Source organism: Phodopus roborovskii, unplaced genomic scaffold, assembly GCF_943737965.1.
Source record: "Phodopus roborovskii unplaced genomic scaffold, PHOROB, whole genome shotgun sequence".
Classification (NCBI taxonomy): Eukaryota; Metazoa; Chordata; class Mammalia; order Rodentia; family Cricetidae; genus Phodopus; species Phodopus roborovskii.
Genome location: NW_026126598.1, coordinates 10,252,209 through 10,267,645, shown reverse-complemented (window position 1 = coordinate 10,267,645; position 15,437 = coordinate 10,252,209). Strand labels below are relative to the sequence as shown.

The 15,437-nt window shown below is 47.6% G+C and overlaps 1 protein-coding gene across 3 annotated transcripts in view; it reads left to right on the top strand.

The window, feature by feature from the left end:
* The window catches only part of Hip1 (huntingtin interacting protein 1), a 121,702-nt gene extending 112,114 nt beyond the window's left edge, over positions 1-9,588 (top strand). For all 3 annotated transcript variants that reach the window (XM_051205101.1, XM_051205103.1, XM_051205102.1), the window contains exons 27-31: positions 207-312; positions 1,798-1,921; positions 3,050-3,111; positions 4,179-4,287; positions 4,980-9,588. In XM_051205101.1, the coding sequence (XP_051061058.1) occupies positions 207-312; positions 1,798-1,921; positions 3,050-3,111; positions 4,179-4,287; positions 4,980-5,032 (454 nt within the window). In that variant the 3' untranslated portion in view covers positions 5,033-9,588. The remainder of the gene's footprint in view (positions 1-206; positions 313-1,797; positions 1,922-3,049; positions 3,112-4,178; positions 4,288-4,979) is intronic.
* The last annotated feature ends 5,849 nt before the right edge of the window (positions 9,589-15,437 follow it).

Below are 15,437 nucleotides of genomic sequence, written 5' to 3'. Positions count from 1 at the left end.
TACACAAATAAATACAAAAAGAAGTGACTAGTACTGGAAGTTTGAAAGGGACCAGAGGTCTCCCAGGACAACGCAGGAGTACATAGGAGTAGGGTAAGCCGCTGCCTTTCCTGTCTGGCCAGGGACTTAGGGGTTGGCTGAAGATGGGAGCCTGATGGTTTCTGCTCTCTGTAACCTCATCCTTCCTGGCTCTTCTGGGTTCTCAGGGATGCTGCCGATCTTGTGGTCCAAGGCAAAGGGAAGTTTGAGGAACTGATGGTGTGTTCGCATGAGATTGCTGCTAGTACAGCCCAGCTTGTGGCTGCATCCAAGGTAGGACCAGCTGGTGCCAAATGCTCCAGCACACTGTGAGGCTAAGTTACAGAGGACTTGAGCAATGGAACCAACCTCAAGGACAGGTGATGATCCATAGCCCTGCTTGTCCAGGTCCTGAATAAAAGTTTGGCCTCTCAAGGGTTCCATAGCTATCTCTTTTAAGAGCCTGATATACACCAGCAAGGAGCCCCTCCACCAGCTCATCACATGCATGCCTTGCTGTTCTTGTCAGTGTCACTGGGCAGCTTCTGAGGGTCCCAAGCATGCCAGCCTCCAAATAGCAATGACATCATTCAAGGAGCATTTGGGTGGACCAGGCTGACAAAGGCCTGTCATCCTGGCTACTTGAGAAGATGAGACAGGAGAATTAAAAGTTAAAGTGAAGTTAGAGCCAATCTGAGCAACCTAACAAGACTTTGGTTCAGAATAAAAAAAATTTAAGCAGGGGCCCATGGGATGGCACAGTTAGGAAAAGGCACTTGCTGCCAAATCTGATGATCTGAGTTTGATCCCTTTGACCTACACCGTGGAGTGAAAGAAATGACTCCCACAAGTTCTTCTCTGGTTCCCACATGCACACCATGGCATGCACACCTACACATAAATACTACATAAGTAAAATAATACAAAGTAACTTAAAATGATCTGAGGATAAAGTGTATTGCGAAGTAATTGCTCCAGGTCTGCTGGTAAGAGGCAGGGGCCATGGCTCACTGGTAGAACACCTGCCTAGAATCCCTCAGTGAGGGGCTGGGGTGTGGCTCAGTGGTAGAGCACCTGCCCAGAATCCCCCAGTGAGGGTTTAAGGGTATAGCTTAGTGGTAAAGCACATGGCCCTGGGTTCCATTCCTAATGTCCAAAATCAAAGCAGTATCTATTCAACAGACATGGTATATGTTAGCCTGACATGCTGGTACAAACCTTTGATTCCCTGCAGTCAGTAAGCAGAGGCAGGTGGACCTCTGAGTTCGAGGCCAGCCTGGTCTTTATAGTGAGCTCCAGGCTAGCCAAGGCTATAGAGTAAGACCCTGCCTTAAAAAACAAAGTATTTGGTAATAAAACTGCTTAGCACAGACTACAGGTCATCTGACATGGCCTTTAAGTCCATGTAACCAAAGCCTGCCCCTCCTTTGTCTCTGAACTTGAACCACAGCCCCATTGAACCCTTATGTAAAGCATACCAGTGACCCCAAACTTCACCCCATGATGTTCTTTATTCTGCCCTTATTTCTTAGGATCCCAGGTTTTCCTACACATGGAAGAGTTCATGCAGACAGCTGTGCAAGCTAGAGTATAGGGTAACCCAACCTATATATAGGCCAGGGGTCACTTTCCACTCTAGACATGCAGGGGAAACAGTGGTTTTGAGAGCTTGACTGGTGACAGCAGTCCATGTTTACTGAAGGCCACCAGGCCATCTGTTTGGTCCCGTCCTTGCTGCTTCTGATGTATCGTGAACATAAATGTCCTTTGTCCCTGCAGGTGAAAGCTAACAAGGGCAGCCTCAATCTGACCCAGCTGAAGCAGGCCTCTCGGGGCGTGAACCAGGCCACAGCTGCTGTGGTGGCCTCAACCATTTCTGGCAAATCTCAAATTGAGGAGACAGGTAGCCTTCCAGCCACTCTGAATCTCCTTCCCCATGATCTCAGTGCAGTCCTGTGTTTTTTAAATTCTTTTTCCTTCTTTCTTTTTTATGTGTGGTGTGCTTGTAGGTGTGCGTACATGTGTCTACTAATGTGTGTGGGGCCAGAGTCCAGGTCTCTTCCCCCCTATAACCTTCTTTCTCTCTCTCTCTCTCTCTCTCTCTCTCTCTCTCTCTCTCTGTGTGTGTGTGTGTGTGTGTGTGTGTGTGTGTGTGTCAGAGGGAAAAACTAAAACCCTTAAGGAGGTAGGGTTTATTTTGGCTCACCGTATGATGGTACAGTCCATGCTGGAGGATGGCACGGTGGCAGGAATGTGGCGCAGCTGGAAACACTGAATGCACAGTCGGGAAGCAGGTGGCAGGCGATGCTGGTGCCAATCCCCACCCTCCCCAAACTCGTTTGCCAGCTCTCTTTGTCTGTCTGTTGTTTTGTTTTTGTTTCTTTGAAATGGGGTCTCCCTATGTACCCCTACCCCTGGCTGACCTGGAACTCACTATGTGATCATGCTGTCCACAAACTCACAGAGATCCTCCTGCCCCCCCCCCCCCCGGTAGTGCTGGGATTACAGTTGACCCCACCCATTTTCTGCTTTTCTCCTTTTAATTCAGTCCAGAAGCCAACACATAGAATACTACTGCCCACATCTAAAGTGGCTTCTCCCACTTCAATTAACCTAGTCTAGAAACTCCCTGACAAACACACCCCAAGACATGTTTCCATAGTGATTCCACATCTCATCCAGGGACTGGTGAAATATCTCACTGGGAAAGAGAGCTTGTCAATCTCCTGGACCCACATGATCAGTGCACCCTCACACGCATGCACATACACGAAGAAAGGCATGGTTCTGGGTGCCTACTTCTGCCAGCCAGGCCCAACCTTCTAAATATTCCACAGTTCCCCAAAGTGACACCAACAGCTAGGGAACAAATGTTCCAAACAAAAGCCTGCAGGGACAGTTCAGCTCGCGACCATTATGGTGGCAAAGGACAGGCCAAGCACTGCCGTGGGGAATTGCCCTTGTCATCACAGTTAAGTGATAGCTGCTGTGGGCATTATTTGACTGGATCTTCCTGTATCCACCCTCGCAGACAGTATGGACTTCTCAAGCATGACACTGACCCAGATCAAGCGCCAGGAGATGGATTCTCAGGTAAGAAAAACATGGCCACGTCTAAGGTCAAGCTGTCTTCATTCCCTTCTCCCAGGGAGAAGCCAGAGAGAAAGACAGTAAACTAGGGGAAATGAAGCCAGCTGTGGGCATGCATGCAACAATCCCAGTACTTGGGGTGCTGAGGCAGAATGACTGCCATGAGTTAAGGCCAGTGTGGGCTACATAGCAAGACTACTTTAAAACAACAACAAAACCCAGCCGAGGCGGCTCAGAAGTTCAGGGCCTTTGCTCACATCAGCCTGTAACTCCAGTTCTAGGGGATCCACCCCTTCCTGGGCTCTGTGGGCACCTGTACTTGCATGTGCCCCCCCCACATAGGTACACATAATTAAATGTGGAAAAAGAGGGGAGAGAAAGCTAACTGTTGTGTTGTACACCTGTAATCCTGGCATGGGGAGGTAAAGGCCAGTCTGCTGTGTGTAACCCTGTCTCAAAAGAGAATTAAACTAGGAGCTGGGCTGTAACCTTAACAGGCTCATCTCAGCCTGGGGAGATAGCTTGGGCAATCAAGTGAATTTAAGTAAGATATGGAAATGGGATAGATATGATGGAAGAAGGAATCTGAGACACAGAGAGACCAGATTAAGTCTAAAGAAAAGTCCCAAGAGTGGCTGAAGGAGCATGACAAGGACTAGGTGTCGTTTGGTCTTATAGCATCTGCCTAGGCTCTGCTAGTGATGTACTAAGTTAAGCACTTACCTGCCTAGAATCCCCCAGTGAGGGGCTGGGGTGTGGCTCAGTGGTAGAGCACCTGCCTAGAATCCCCCAGTGAGGGGCTGGGGTGTGGCTCAGTGGTAGGGTACCTGCCTAGAATCCCCCAGTGAGGGGCTGGGGTGTGGCTCAGTGGTAGAGCACCTGCCTAGAATCCCCCAGTGAGGGGCTGGAGTGTGGCTTAGTGGTAGGGTACTTGCCTCTCATACATGACGCCCTGGATCAATCCCTACAACTTCGGAGACGGAAAGACACAGGAAAGGTGGAAGCATAGCTCACTGGTAGGCCATTCAGAAGGCTAAGACTCTTAAACTAAATTAAACCAATTCCCACAGGTCAGGGTGCTGGAGTTGGAAAATGACCTGCAGAAGGAGCGTCAAAAACTAGGAGAGCTTCGCAAGAAACACTATGAGCTGGCCGGTGTTGCCGAGGGCTGGGAAGAAGGTGAGCCTGCCTTGGGAACTTATTGCTGTGCCGCAGAAGGGACGGGCCTTTCCCTAACAGAACGGGTCCCTCTGGACTGTCACTTCCTCCCCATCTTCTCTCCTAAGGAAACCTTTAAACCTAAAGATGAACACATCTTAGAGAATTTCAAAGCTCCCAGGCTTCAGCATTAACTGGGTGGTATGTACCTGCAAACCTAACAATTGAGAGACAGAGGCAGGAATATTTGGGATTTGAAGCCACCATAGGCTACATAGCCCCCCCAAAAAAGAGTATTATAAAAAAACCAACCTCCACATTGACCAGGAAACTGTATCTTAGTCACTACAGTGCCCAGCCAGGTTGCTAACTTTGCTTTTGTTTTTAAAGATTTATTTTTATTTTCTGAGTATGAACACACTTTTGAGCTGTAATGTAGGTTCTGGGGCTCGAATTTGGGTCCTCTAGAAAGAACAGCCAGTGCTCTTACAAGTGGATCATCACCACCACCCTGGATAGACACACACACACACACGCACACACACACACACACACACACACACACACACACTTTTTCAAGGGTTCTTTTTTTTAAAAAAAGTATGGCAATAATGAACATGAGAGTCTCACATGGTGAGAACCTGGCAGGAAGAGTTCATGTAAGCATGAGGCTCCGTGTGACATGTCTTGTGGTTGTTGTTTTTGTTTTTTAGGAACAGAAGCATCACCTCCTACTGCTCAAGAAGCAATACCTGAAAAGGAGTAGAGACGAGCCCCACATGTCAGAATGTAAATCCTTGCTACCCTTCAGTTAGTGACGCTCCCTACCATGGCACACCAAGGTCCTTGCAGACCTCTACATTGACAAAAGCTGAAGGCCATCATGTCCCCTCATGACACCACCTCTGTCTGGATGCATGATGAGTTCTTATGTCCCTGACGTACAGGCAGGCCAGTGTTGGCCATGAGCAAGCTCAGGTCCACAGAAAAACGGCGACATGGCCAACCTGTCTTGCCTAATATCCACTTCCTCACCAGTCTTGTCCTTCCCTGAGAGGCTTCTTGTCATTGGGAGCATGGGGAGGGGACATCTCACATCTGTTCTCTCCCACCCCCGCCTTGTTAGTCTTTTGCATTTTGTCACTTGCACAAACGTGAGCATCTGAACTCTGCTGGATTCCAAACCAGACCGCTATCTGAATCCAGGGTCAGAAGAATGGTAACGAACGGCCTGGCGGAGAATGCCAAAGCAATGCCCCCCACACACACTACACTTTTGGGAGTTTCATGGATCTCCTCCTGCTTATTATTAGGTAGTTATTTGGGTCTTTTGGGTTTATATTTTGAAGGTTTTACACAGCCAACTTTTCCAAAAAAGGGTTCCAACCCCTACCCCATCCTGAGCTCTGAGCCTTCTGAGAGGAAGTACCCCCCACCCACACCGTGGTGCGGCTAAGGCTCCGCCTTGGTGCTCCAGCTCAGCTCTTCCGTCAGCCAAGGCCACTCCCCCCCAGGGTGACAGCTCTCCTCTGAAGTCTGAAGCAGAGCTAGTGCCTTTATTTTTCAGACCCTGGGTGTTATCCCCAGGCCTCTGTCCACCTTCACAAGCCAGGGAGCACCAGAGATTTTTTTGTTTTGTTTTGTTTTTAAAAAGGTGCCAGGGGCCCGCTGTTCAGGGGACATTTTTCTTAGGCGCTCATGTGACCAGGCTTACCACCCCATCACATGCTGGAATGGGGGCTGGTGGAGCAGCAACACTACATCCCCAGAGCAAACTTCCTGTGCCACGTCACATGGGCCACCTTCCTCAGACCTGGGCCACACGCTAAGAGGGACAAATACAACGGGGCCGGAAGTGATTCCTTTTCCAGCTGCCTGCTTCTGCGTCCTACTGAACCAGGAAAGGATGGTTGTGTGTGTCACTTGCTCCCATCAGGAAGAGAACTCAGCTTGGGCTAGGACTCTTCGTATTTATTACTAACAATCTTCACACAACATCTGCCCCAGAGACGCTTGGAGCAATCACGACTGAGGGTGTCAGGCTAGGCTTGCCCTCTGCCATCAGTCTTCACAGACCACAGACAAGACTGAAGAGCCATGGCTCGTCATTTCTGGGCATGGAGCCCAAAGCAGGCAGGTTCCTTGAAGCATTGAGGAGCGGGGAAAAGGAGAAAGGGGACCACTGGCTATGACACCATTCCCGCCCGCCACTGCCCACTCTTGCTCCCATGACAATAGGATGGGGACAGAAGGCATCCTGCCTAGGTACTAGCAGCCGGACAGCACTTTGCCACTCTCAAACGGACCACTGAATTAAGTGACCTTCTGATCTCTATGATGGGGCAGGGCGATGGTGTCTTTCTTTATCTGTAACTCTTAGGTGGTAGCCAGCAAGCACTTCCTTGAACCTGTCCCCAGTGGGACATGGCTCAGCTTCGCTGGGTGATGGGTTGTGAGACTAATTAATGTTTGATCACTGTGAATCAACCCCCTTCTTTCTGCTCCACCCACACCCCTTCCCTGAGTATCTTCTAAGCCGGCACTCCAAAAACTCCCAACAACCCAGGCATCTGCTGAGACACAAGACCTCTGTGTTGGGCTAAAGGAGTTATTGCAGTAGAAACGGCCTGTTTTGGTGCCAGAAAAAAAGGTTCTCTGCTTAGCATTTCTTGAGTCCAAGGACAAGAACAGTGTGGGGTGTTGTTGGCCCATTTGTGCCAATCAAGCCAATCCAAGTCCTCACTGGAGGTTTCCGGAAGTGTCGACTACAAAGTCAGTTCTTGCTTCTAGCGTTAACCCATTCACACTCCTCTGTCCCAGCATGAGGAAATCAAACGCACAGCATTAGAGCAGGGCTCTCTGAATGCATAACACACCTGTCTGAAAAGCCAGCCATTTTTCAAACCCTATTAATTAATCTCTCCCTGAGTAACAAAACAGTCAAGGGCCCCAGCGTGAGGTAGGTCAACAGTACAAGGTCCCTACCTGCTCAGTGTTGTATCAGAACTTTTTAGTGTAACTCAAGTCAGAAACTTCCTTTCGCTAGCCAGGCTTAGTAGTGCATACCTGCAATCTTGGCATTTGGGAGACTGAGGCAGGAAGATCCTGAATTTAAGGTCAGCCTGGGCTACATACATGTCTCAAAAAAAAAGAGTTAAAAGTAATTAGATTATATATGTGCATATGTATAGATTATATATAACTTTGGGTTTTTTTGTTTTGTTTTGGGTTTTTTTTTTTTTTGAGATAGGGTTTCACTGTGTAGCTTTTGGAGCCTGTCCTGGAACTCTGGACTTGTCTTGAACTCAGAGATTTGCCTGCCTCTGCTTTCTAAGTGCTGGGATTAAAGACATGTGCCACCACTACCTGGCTTATATATAACTGTTTTTGGAGACAGAGTCTTAATATATAGCCCTGTCTGGCCTTAAACTAGATATATCACTGCATTGTCCTTGAACTCACAGAAGATTCCTTTTCCTCTGCCTCCCAAGTGTTGGGGTTAAAGATGTGAGCTATCTCACTCAGCCTACACCATAATTTGTTGGCACTGCTGCTACCTATACTTGAGTCCTTCAACCCAGTGCTGGACAAACCAAACACTGAAAATTCTTAGAGCTCAAAAGCTCTTTAAAGCCTTCCTGGGGCTCCTTAGACTAAAGTCTGCTGCATGAGTGTCAACAGATCCTCGGGACACGGAACTGTCGGTCCAGAGAGATAGCTCAGCAGTTAAGAGTACTTCCTTCTCCCAGAGGACCCAAGTTCTGTCCCCAGCACCCACATCATGTGGCCCACAACCACCTTTAACTCCAACTCCGAGGGATCTGACACCCTCTACTGGTGGTACACACTCATGCAGATGCATATACTTACATCTGAGTAAAAATAACTCAAAACGTTTTCACAACAGAAAACTGGCAAAATAATGGCTTAGGTGTAGTGAGAAAGAAACTCAGATCCAGCTGTATCTCATATTTAACTTGGTATTGCAGCTTTCTAGTGCCTCGAGATGAAGGGTATGTACGTACATGGATGATCTACCTTCATGGGGCTGGTTCACATCTGAGCAAGGAATTTAAATGACTATAGCAGGTTTGTCAGTACATGCCTACAATCTCAGCACTTGGGATTCTGAGGCAGGAGGATCATGAGTTAAGGTCTAGCCTGGTCTATATACTGAGACCTTATCTCAAAAAAGCCAAAAATTAAATTGAGACTGTAACTTCAATGGCTTATTGACTGTACTGCCCACAGCACTACTAGACTCCAGCATTTATATGTGCTCTTAACCCTGTAACTGGGAGAACCGTCTCACAATGGGTGTGGCTGAGGATTCAGACACCAGGCTTTATACGAAGAGTCTCCAGTACCATTTAACCCTAATTGGGGAATGGGGACAGGTTTCAAGACAGGGATTCTCTGTGCATATCTGGCTAGCCTCGAACTCAGAGATTTGCCTGCCTCCTGAGTGCTGGGATCAAAGGTGTGTGCCACAACTGCCCGACTTAACCCTAACTTTTCATAGCTGGCAAATGTGCTACTCTTTATTGCCTTTCCAAATCTCTGGGAGCCTTGCTAAAAAAAGCAAGTCTTGGGTCCAACACCGACCTGCCAATAAGAGTGGCCTTGCCATCTTGGATCACTCTCCTTGTTCTTGGAGCGTCCACACTGACTTCCAACCAGAGCAGCTTTGCCCTCTCTCCACCTCGCGGGTTCTCAGAGACCACACTGTCTGATTGGAAATTATCACCGCAGCGCTTGGCAGCCATCAGGGGAGATCCAGGCAGCTTTGCCACCCTTGTCCCACAAGTCCAGCCCAAACACCAGACTGGCCAACAACAGTGGTGGAAGGCCTCGCCCAGGAGCCAAAACCAGAAACGGTTAGATGTGACTGGATCCACTTCTGAGCATATAGATCCTTCCAGACATGTTTTTTCAGGTGACCCTCAACTACCTCAGGTTTGAAGACCCTAAGTTAAACCGATTAGCATTCTAGGGACAAACCGAGGAACCCCATTAAATCTTGGTAATAACTTAATGTCTCGAGCTTATAAAAGACTCTCAAATGTGCAGGGCAGGGATGGGGTTGGTTTTTGTTTGTTTATCCTCCTCCCCCCCCCACTTTCTGTTTAACCTTTTCCACAGTTTTCCATTAGAATAGTCCCCAAAAGTGAATTTCACTTTTCACTGCGTGCCTACCTTCCCAGGGCAGGTGGTCACGGGCTCTAGTTTCCTCCCAACAGTACTTTTATTATGGAATGAAGACCTTTGTATAATGCATTACATCTGTGTTTTAAATTTTTCCAATAAATACGTCAGCCTGGCTGTGCAGAACAGTGATGACAAAGGGCCAATAGAGTGGCCCTGAGGGCTGGGCTCCAGGGTCTTGTTTCTGTGTTCTGAGATACAGGGGATTCACATGGCAGGTCACAACCACTGTAACTCCAATTCCAGGGTATCCAGCACCACCTTTGTCCTCCTCAGGCTCTATATGTACTATACATACGTGTACTCTGTAGACCAGGCTGGCCTCGAACTTGGAGATTTGCCAGCATGTGCCTTCTGAGTGTCAGGACTAAAGGCATGCGTCACCATGGCCAACTTGCTTTCACACAAAAGAACTGGGCAGTTTTGGTGCACGCCGTTAAGCCCAGCACTGGGGAAGCAGAGGCAGGAGGCTCTCTGAGTTCAAGACCAGCCTGGTCTACAGAGTGAGTTCCAGGACAGCCAAGGCTGTTTCACAGAGAAATCTTGTCTGGAAAAACCAAAAGAGAACAAAACAACAACAAAAAAAGCCAGGTAGTACATGCCTTTAATTCCAGCACTTGGGAGGCAGAGACAGGTGGATCTCTGAGTTTGAGGCCAGCCAGGTCTACAAAGCAAGTGGCAAGGCAGCCAGGGCTGCAAAGAGGAGACCTGTCTTGAAAAAGGGGATATATATATATATATATATTTCACACAAAAAGGGTCTGAGGAGGTGGCTCAGCAATTAAGAGCACCTGCTGCTCTTGCAGAGGACCTGGGTTCAGTTCCCAGCACCCACAGCTGCCTTTAAGTCCAGCTCCAAGGACTCCTACCCTCTCTTCTAGCTTCTGCAGCTGCTTGCACATGTCTGGTATATGCACAGAAAAGCATATACATAAATTTAAAAATTACACTTAGTTAAAAAAACATTGGTTTGTATCTTAGGGTTTCTATTGCTGTGAAGAGACACCATGACCGTGGCACTTTTTTTTTTGGGGGGGGGGGGAGACAGGGGACAGGGTTTCTGTGTAGTTTTGGAGCCTGTCCTGGCACTCACTTTGTAGACCAGGCTGGCCTCGAATTCACATAGATCCACCTGCCGGGCTACATGGTGACACTTATAAAGGAAAACACCATTATGGCGGGTACGGTGGCTTGCAGGCAGAGATGGTGCTGGAGAGGCAGCTGCTAGTTCTACATCTGGATCTGCAGATGGCAGAAGGCATAGTCAGGCTTGAACCTCTGAGAGCGCAAAGCCCACCCCTAGTGGGACACTTCCTCCAACAAGGCCACACCTAATAGTGCTTCTCGCTGTGGACCTCCTGGGGCCATTTTTATTCAAACCACAATTTGTAAGCTGGGGGGTGGGGAGGAGTGGCTCAATGATAGAGTACTCGCCTACCAAGCACAAAACGATGGGTTCTATCTGCAGCATTGCAAAAGATAGGGGTAGTGAGAGAGGAAGGAGAGGCACCTGTAACCCTAGCATTGGGAAACGGGAGGATTACACACTTGGAAGCAGTTTGGACTATACAGTGGAACTCTGCTTCAATATCCTAGAAAAAGGGTATAGCATGGTTGAAAGAATGCTCTCCTAGTATGCTCAAAGCATCTTGGCATTTCCTAAAACTAGGCAGGTGGCACATGGCTGCAACTCCAGCCCTTAGGAGGTACGGGCAGGAAGATCATCAGTTCAATGTCATCTTTGGCTACATAGAGAGTTCAAAGCCAGCCTGGGCTACATGAATCTGTTTCAAAACCCACTTTAAAAAAGAAAGGAAGGAAGGAAGGAAGGAAGGAAGGAAGAAAAGCATTGCTTTGTACTTCATTGGAAAGCTGGAGAGATGGCTCAGTAGTCAAGAGCACTGGCTGCTCTTCCAGCGGTCCTGAGTTCAATTCCCAGCAACTTCATGGTGGCTAACAAACATCTGAATGAGATCTGGTGCCCTTTTCTGGCCTGTAGGCAAACATGCGTGTAGAACATTATATATTGTAAATAAATATTTTCAATTTAAAAAAAATCGTAAGAGGAACAGATGATCCAGCCACAGTCCGTCTGAGAAGCTAGGTTCTGATGTCCAAAACTTCAGCAGCAGCAAGGAACACTCGCTGTGGAAGACGAGGGGCACACACTGGCTGGCTTCCTTCTTTTTCTGTTTCATCGGCCAGTCAGCATAGCTGAAGGGTAGGTAGGAAAGGGAGTGGGAAAAGGACAGGAAGGAGAAAGGAGGTGGAAGGAAAGAAAGGGGGCTTTAGGGGAAGAGGAAGGAAACGAGAAGAAAATAAATGTAAGGAAAAAACTACTCACAAGACTCTTCGCCTGCATCTCCTTTTCCCGCGTTCAGCCAAAAGCTGGCAAATGATTGGGAGCTGCTGCCTTGTTGCCTGGCAACCGAAAGCTTTTGGCGCTTCTCTCGCAGGAGCGGCCCTGTAGTGATGTAAGAGGCACGCGGTGCATGTTGGGACCATGAGGTCTCTGCCTCCTAGGACATTCATGCTGCTTAGAACTGCGGACTGCTCTGGCCAGGGGCGGCTGGCACAATTCCCAGTCTCAAGGCCCGTAACCGTGGCCGGGCCACTGTCCATGTGGACCCGCCTGAACTTGATGTGGTCTGGTAAGTCCTTACTGCAGCTCTCGGGTCATCTAAGGCTTCTCTGTTAGCCAATTTGGGCTGTGGGTGGGTCAACAACAGCCCACATAGATCCCTTGATGGATGGCAAGAGTTGTGTGACTGGTTTTGTAAGGAACACATCACAATAAAAAGGCAGATTTAAAGTTCGGGTACTGGTGCCCACTTTTAATCCCAACACTTGGGAGATGGAGACATAGGACCAGAAGTTCAAGGATGCCAAGGATACCTGGAACCTGTCAGGGAGGAGAGAGAATTTGAACTGTGAGTGGTGGCACATGCTTATTATCCCAGCACTTAAAGTGGAGACAGGGTCAGGAATTCAAGGGCAGCTTCAGCTACATAGACAGTTTGAGACCAGCCTAGCCTAGGTGAGACCCTGTCTCAAAAATAAAAATGGGTCTGGATGGCTTAACTATTTCCCATTGCAGAAGACCTAAATTTGGTTCCCAGCACCCAGTCAGGAGACTCATGACCTCCCACAACTCCATATCCAGGGATTGGAGAGCCACTTTTGGTTGTCTTCAGGCACTTGTACTCAAATGTATATATCTACAAACACACACACACACACACACACACACACACACACAACTAAAAAATCTTTTTAAGAGAGCAAGCAAAAACAAAAAGACAACATGAAACCATGTAGGCATGCTGGTAAGGCCTGTAATCTTAGCACTGAGGAGACGGAGACAGGAGGTTCTGAAGTTCAGGGCCAACCTGGGCTAAATAGTAAAGCCATCCGAGAAAAATAAAACCGCTACAAGAGTCCTGATGGCAAATGCCTTTAGTCCCAGCACTTAAGAGGCAGAAATAGTTCCCTGTAAGTTTGAGGCCAGCCTGTTTTACATAGTTACAGAACAGCCTATGTAGAGAGACCCTGTCTCAACTACCCCTATGGCCCCACACACACCCAAAAAAAAAAAAAAAAAAAAAAAAAGCTATGCTAGGATATAGCCCATAGTTTCTTAGCCCATAATTTCCTTTGCCCGCTTTGTTTTTACTTCAAAATATAGACATTTGGGCCTGGAGAGATGCCTCATTCACTAAGAGCAGTTGTTAACTCTTGCAAAAGACCAAGTTCAGTTCCCAGAACCCATATGGCAACTCATAAGGCAGCTCACAAACTACCTAAACTTTAGTCCAGGAGATCTGAGACCCTCAGGGACAACAGGCACACATATGATACATATACATGCTTGCAGACAAAATACTCATATACATTATAAATAAATTAAAGTTTGTTGGGTTTTTTTATTTCTTAAGATGATGCTCATGCTGGGCGTAGTTGGTACACACATTTATTCCCAGCACTCAGCTGTAGAGGCAGGAAGATCTCTGTGAGTTCAAGGTCAAACTGGTCTATATAGCAAGTTTCAGGACAGGCAGTGTTATATACATGATAAGACCTTGTCTGAAAAAGTAATTCAAAGTAGTGTACTAAGTGGTGAAGAGTTGACTCAGCCAATAAGACCACGTGTTGCTCTTGCAGGCTAGATTCCCAGCACCCACGTGGCAGCTCACAACCACTGTCTGTAACCTCAGTCCCGAGGGATTTGAGGCTTGCTCCTTGTTATAATACAACTGGAAGTGGGACCATGGCTGATCCCATGGCAGGGAACAAACACTCCATCAGGCACAACTTACATTGGAAGGAAGTTTTATTGGGAAGGAAAGGGAATAGATGGAGAGAGGGAAGAGAGAAAGGAGAGAGAAAGAAGAGAAGGGGGAGACAGAGAACAAAGAGCTATCTGCCTCAGAGAGATGATGGAAAGAGAGAGGAGGTGGGCGGAGTTTGCCTCTTAAAGAAACCTTTGCATCTGCTTGCAGACTGTATAGTGAAGTAGCAGCCATAGGAACCTGGGCTGGCCAGGGTACTGCCTGAGTGCATCCCGCCGGATAATAACGGGCAGGCCAGCATAATGCCTGAACCCCAACACTCCTGACCTTCAAGAGTACCAGGCATGTGTGCGTGCACATACATACATGCAGGCAAAAAACAACTGATGTGTAAAGTAATAAACCTTTAAAAATACACTATACAGAAAAACCGAAGAGGTAAAAGAAAGAAAAAGACTATCAACTGTTCCTGGCATTATAAAGTGCTGGGAATAAAATTAAATAGCAAACATAGAGTTCCCATGTTTTGCCGGAAGAAATGAATGCTAAAAGACAAATCTTTTAGATTGTCACGGTGATGACACGGTGTTGATAAACACTGGCTGCTCTTTCAGAGGACCTGGATTCAGTTCCCAGCACCCACATGCTGGCTCACAACCATCTGTAACTCCAGTTCCAGGAGACCCAATTCCCTCTTTTGACCCCTGTGGGCACCAGGAATGTATATGGATGGTGGTGCATGTACATACATGCACTCAAAACACTTAAATCTGAAATATATACATAAGGAAAGATTCAAATCCTTATTGTTACTGTGGAGGAGGAGAGAGTGCTGGGCATGTGGCATTAATTTGTAATGCACAGCCAGGAAGGAGTCTGCACCCTTAGAAATTCCAATCTAGTTTAGGAGATAGCTCAGATTAGCTCTGATGGCCAGGAAGAGAATTCACACAGTCCTGGCAGCTTGTTAGATGACAATGCAGGGGAGACTGAAGATGATGATGGGAGGGAGCACACTTGCCCGCAACTGCTTTGTTAAACATACCTCTGAAGTGTTCAAGTTGGAACCTAGGCACACGGTGCACACCTTTGATACCAGCATTTGAGAAGCAGAAGCAGAAAAGTCTCCATGAGTTCCAGGTCAGCCAGGGCAATAGAGTGAGGCCCCCATCTTAAGAAATGAATAATATGAGCTGGGCATTGGTGGCGCACACCTTTAGTCCCAGCGCTTGGAAGACAGGGGCAGGCTGATCTCTATGAATTTGAAGCCAGCTTGGTCTACAGAATGAGTTCCTGGATAGCCAAGGCTACTGAAAAAAATCCTGTCTCAAAAAGCCCCCACCAAAAAACACAGCGGTGTTGGGGTGGGGGCTGGAGAGATGGCTCAGTGGTTAAGAGCACTAGCTACTTTTCAAGAGGTCCTGAGTTCATCAGTTCCCAGCAATCACATAATGGTCCACAACCATCTGTAATGAGATCTGGTGCCCTCCTCTGGCATGCAGGCAGAATACTGTATACATAATAAATAAATAAATCTTTTACAAAATAATAATAATATACCTGTCTGTGGTGGCACATGCCTTTAGCCCCTGCACCAGGGAGGCAGAAGCAGACAGTTCTCTAAGGCCAGCCTGGTCTACAGAGTGAGTCCCAGGACAGCCAGGGCTACAAGAAAAC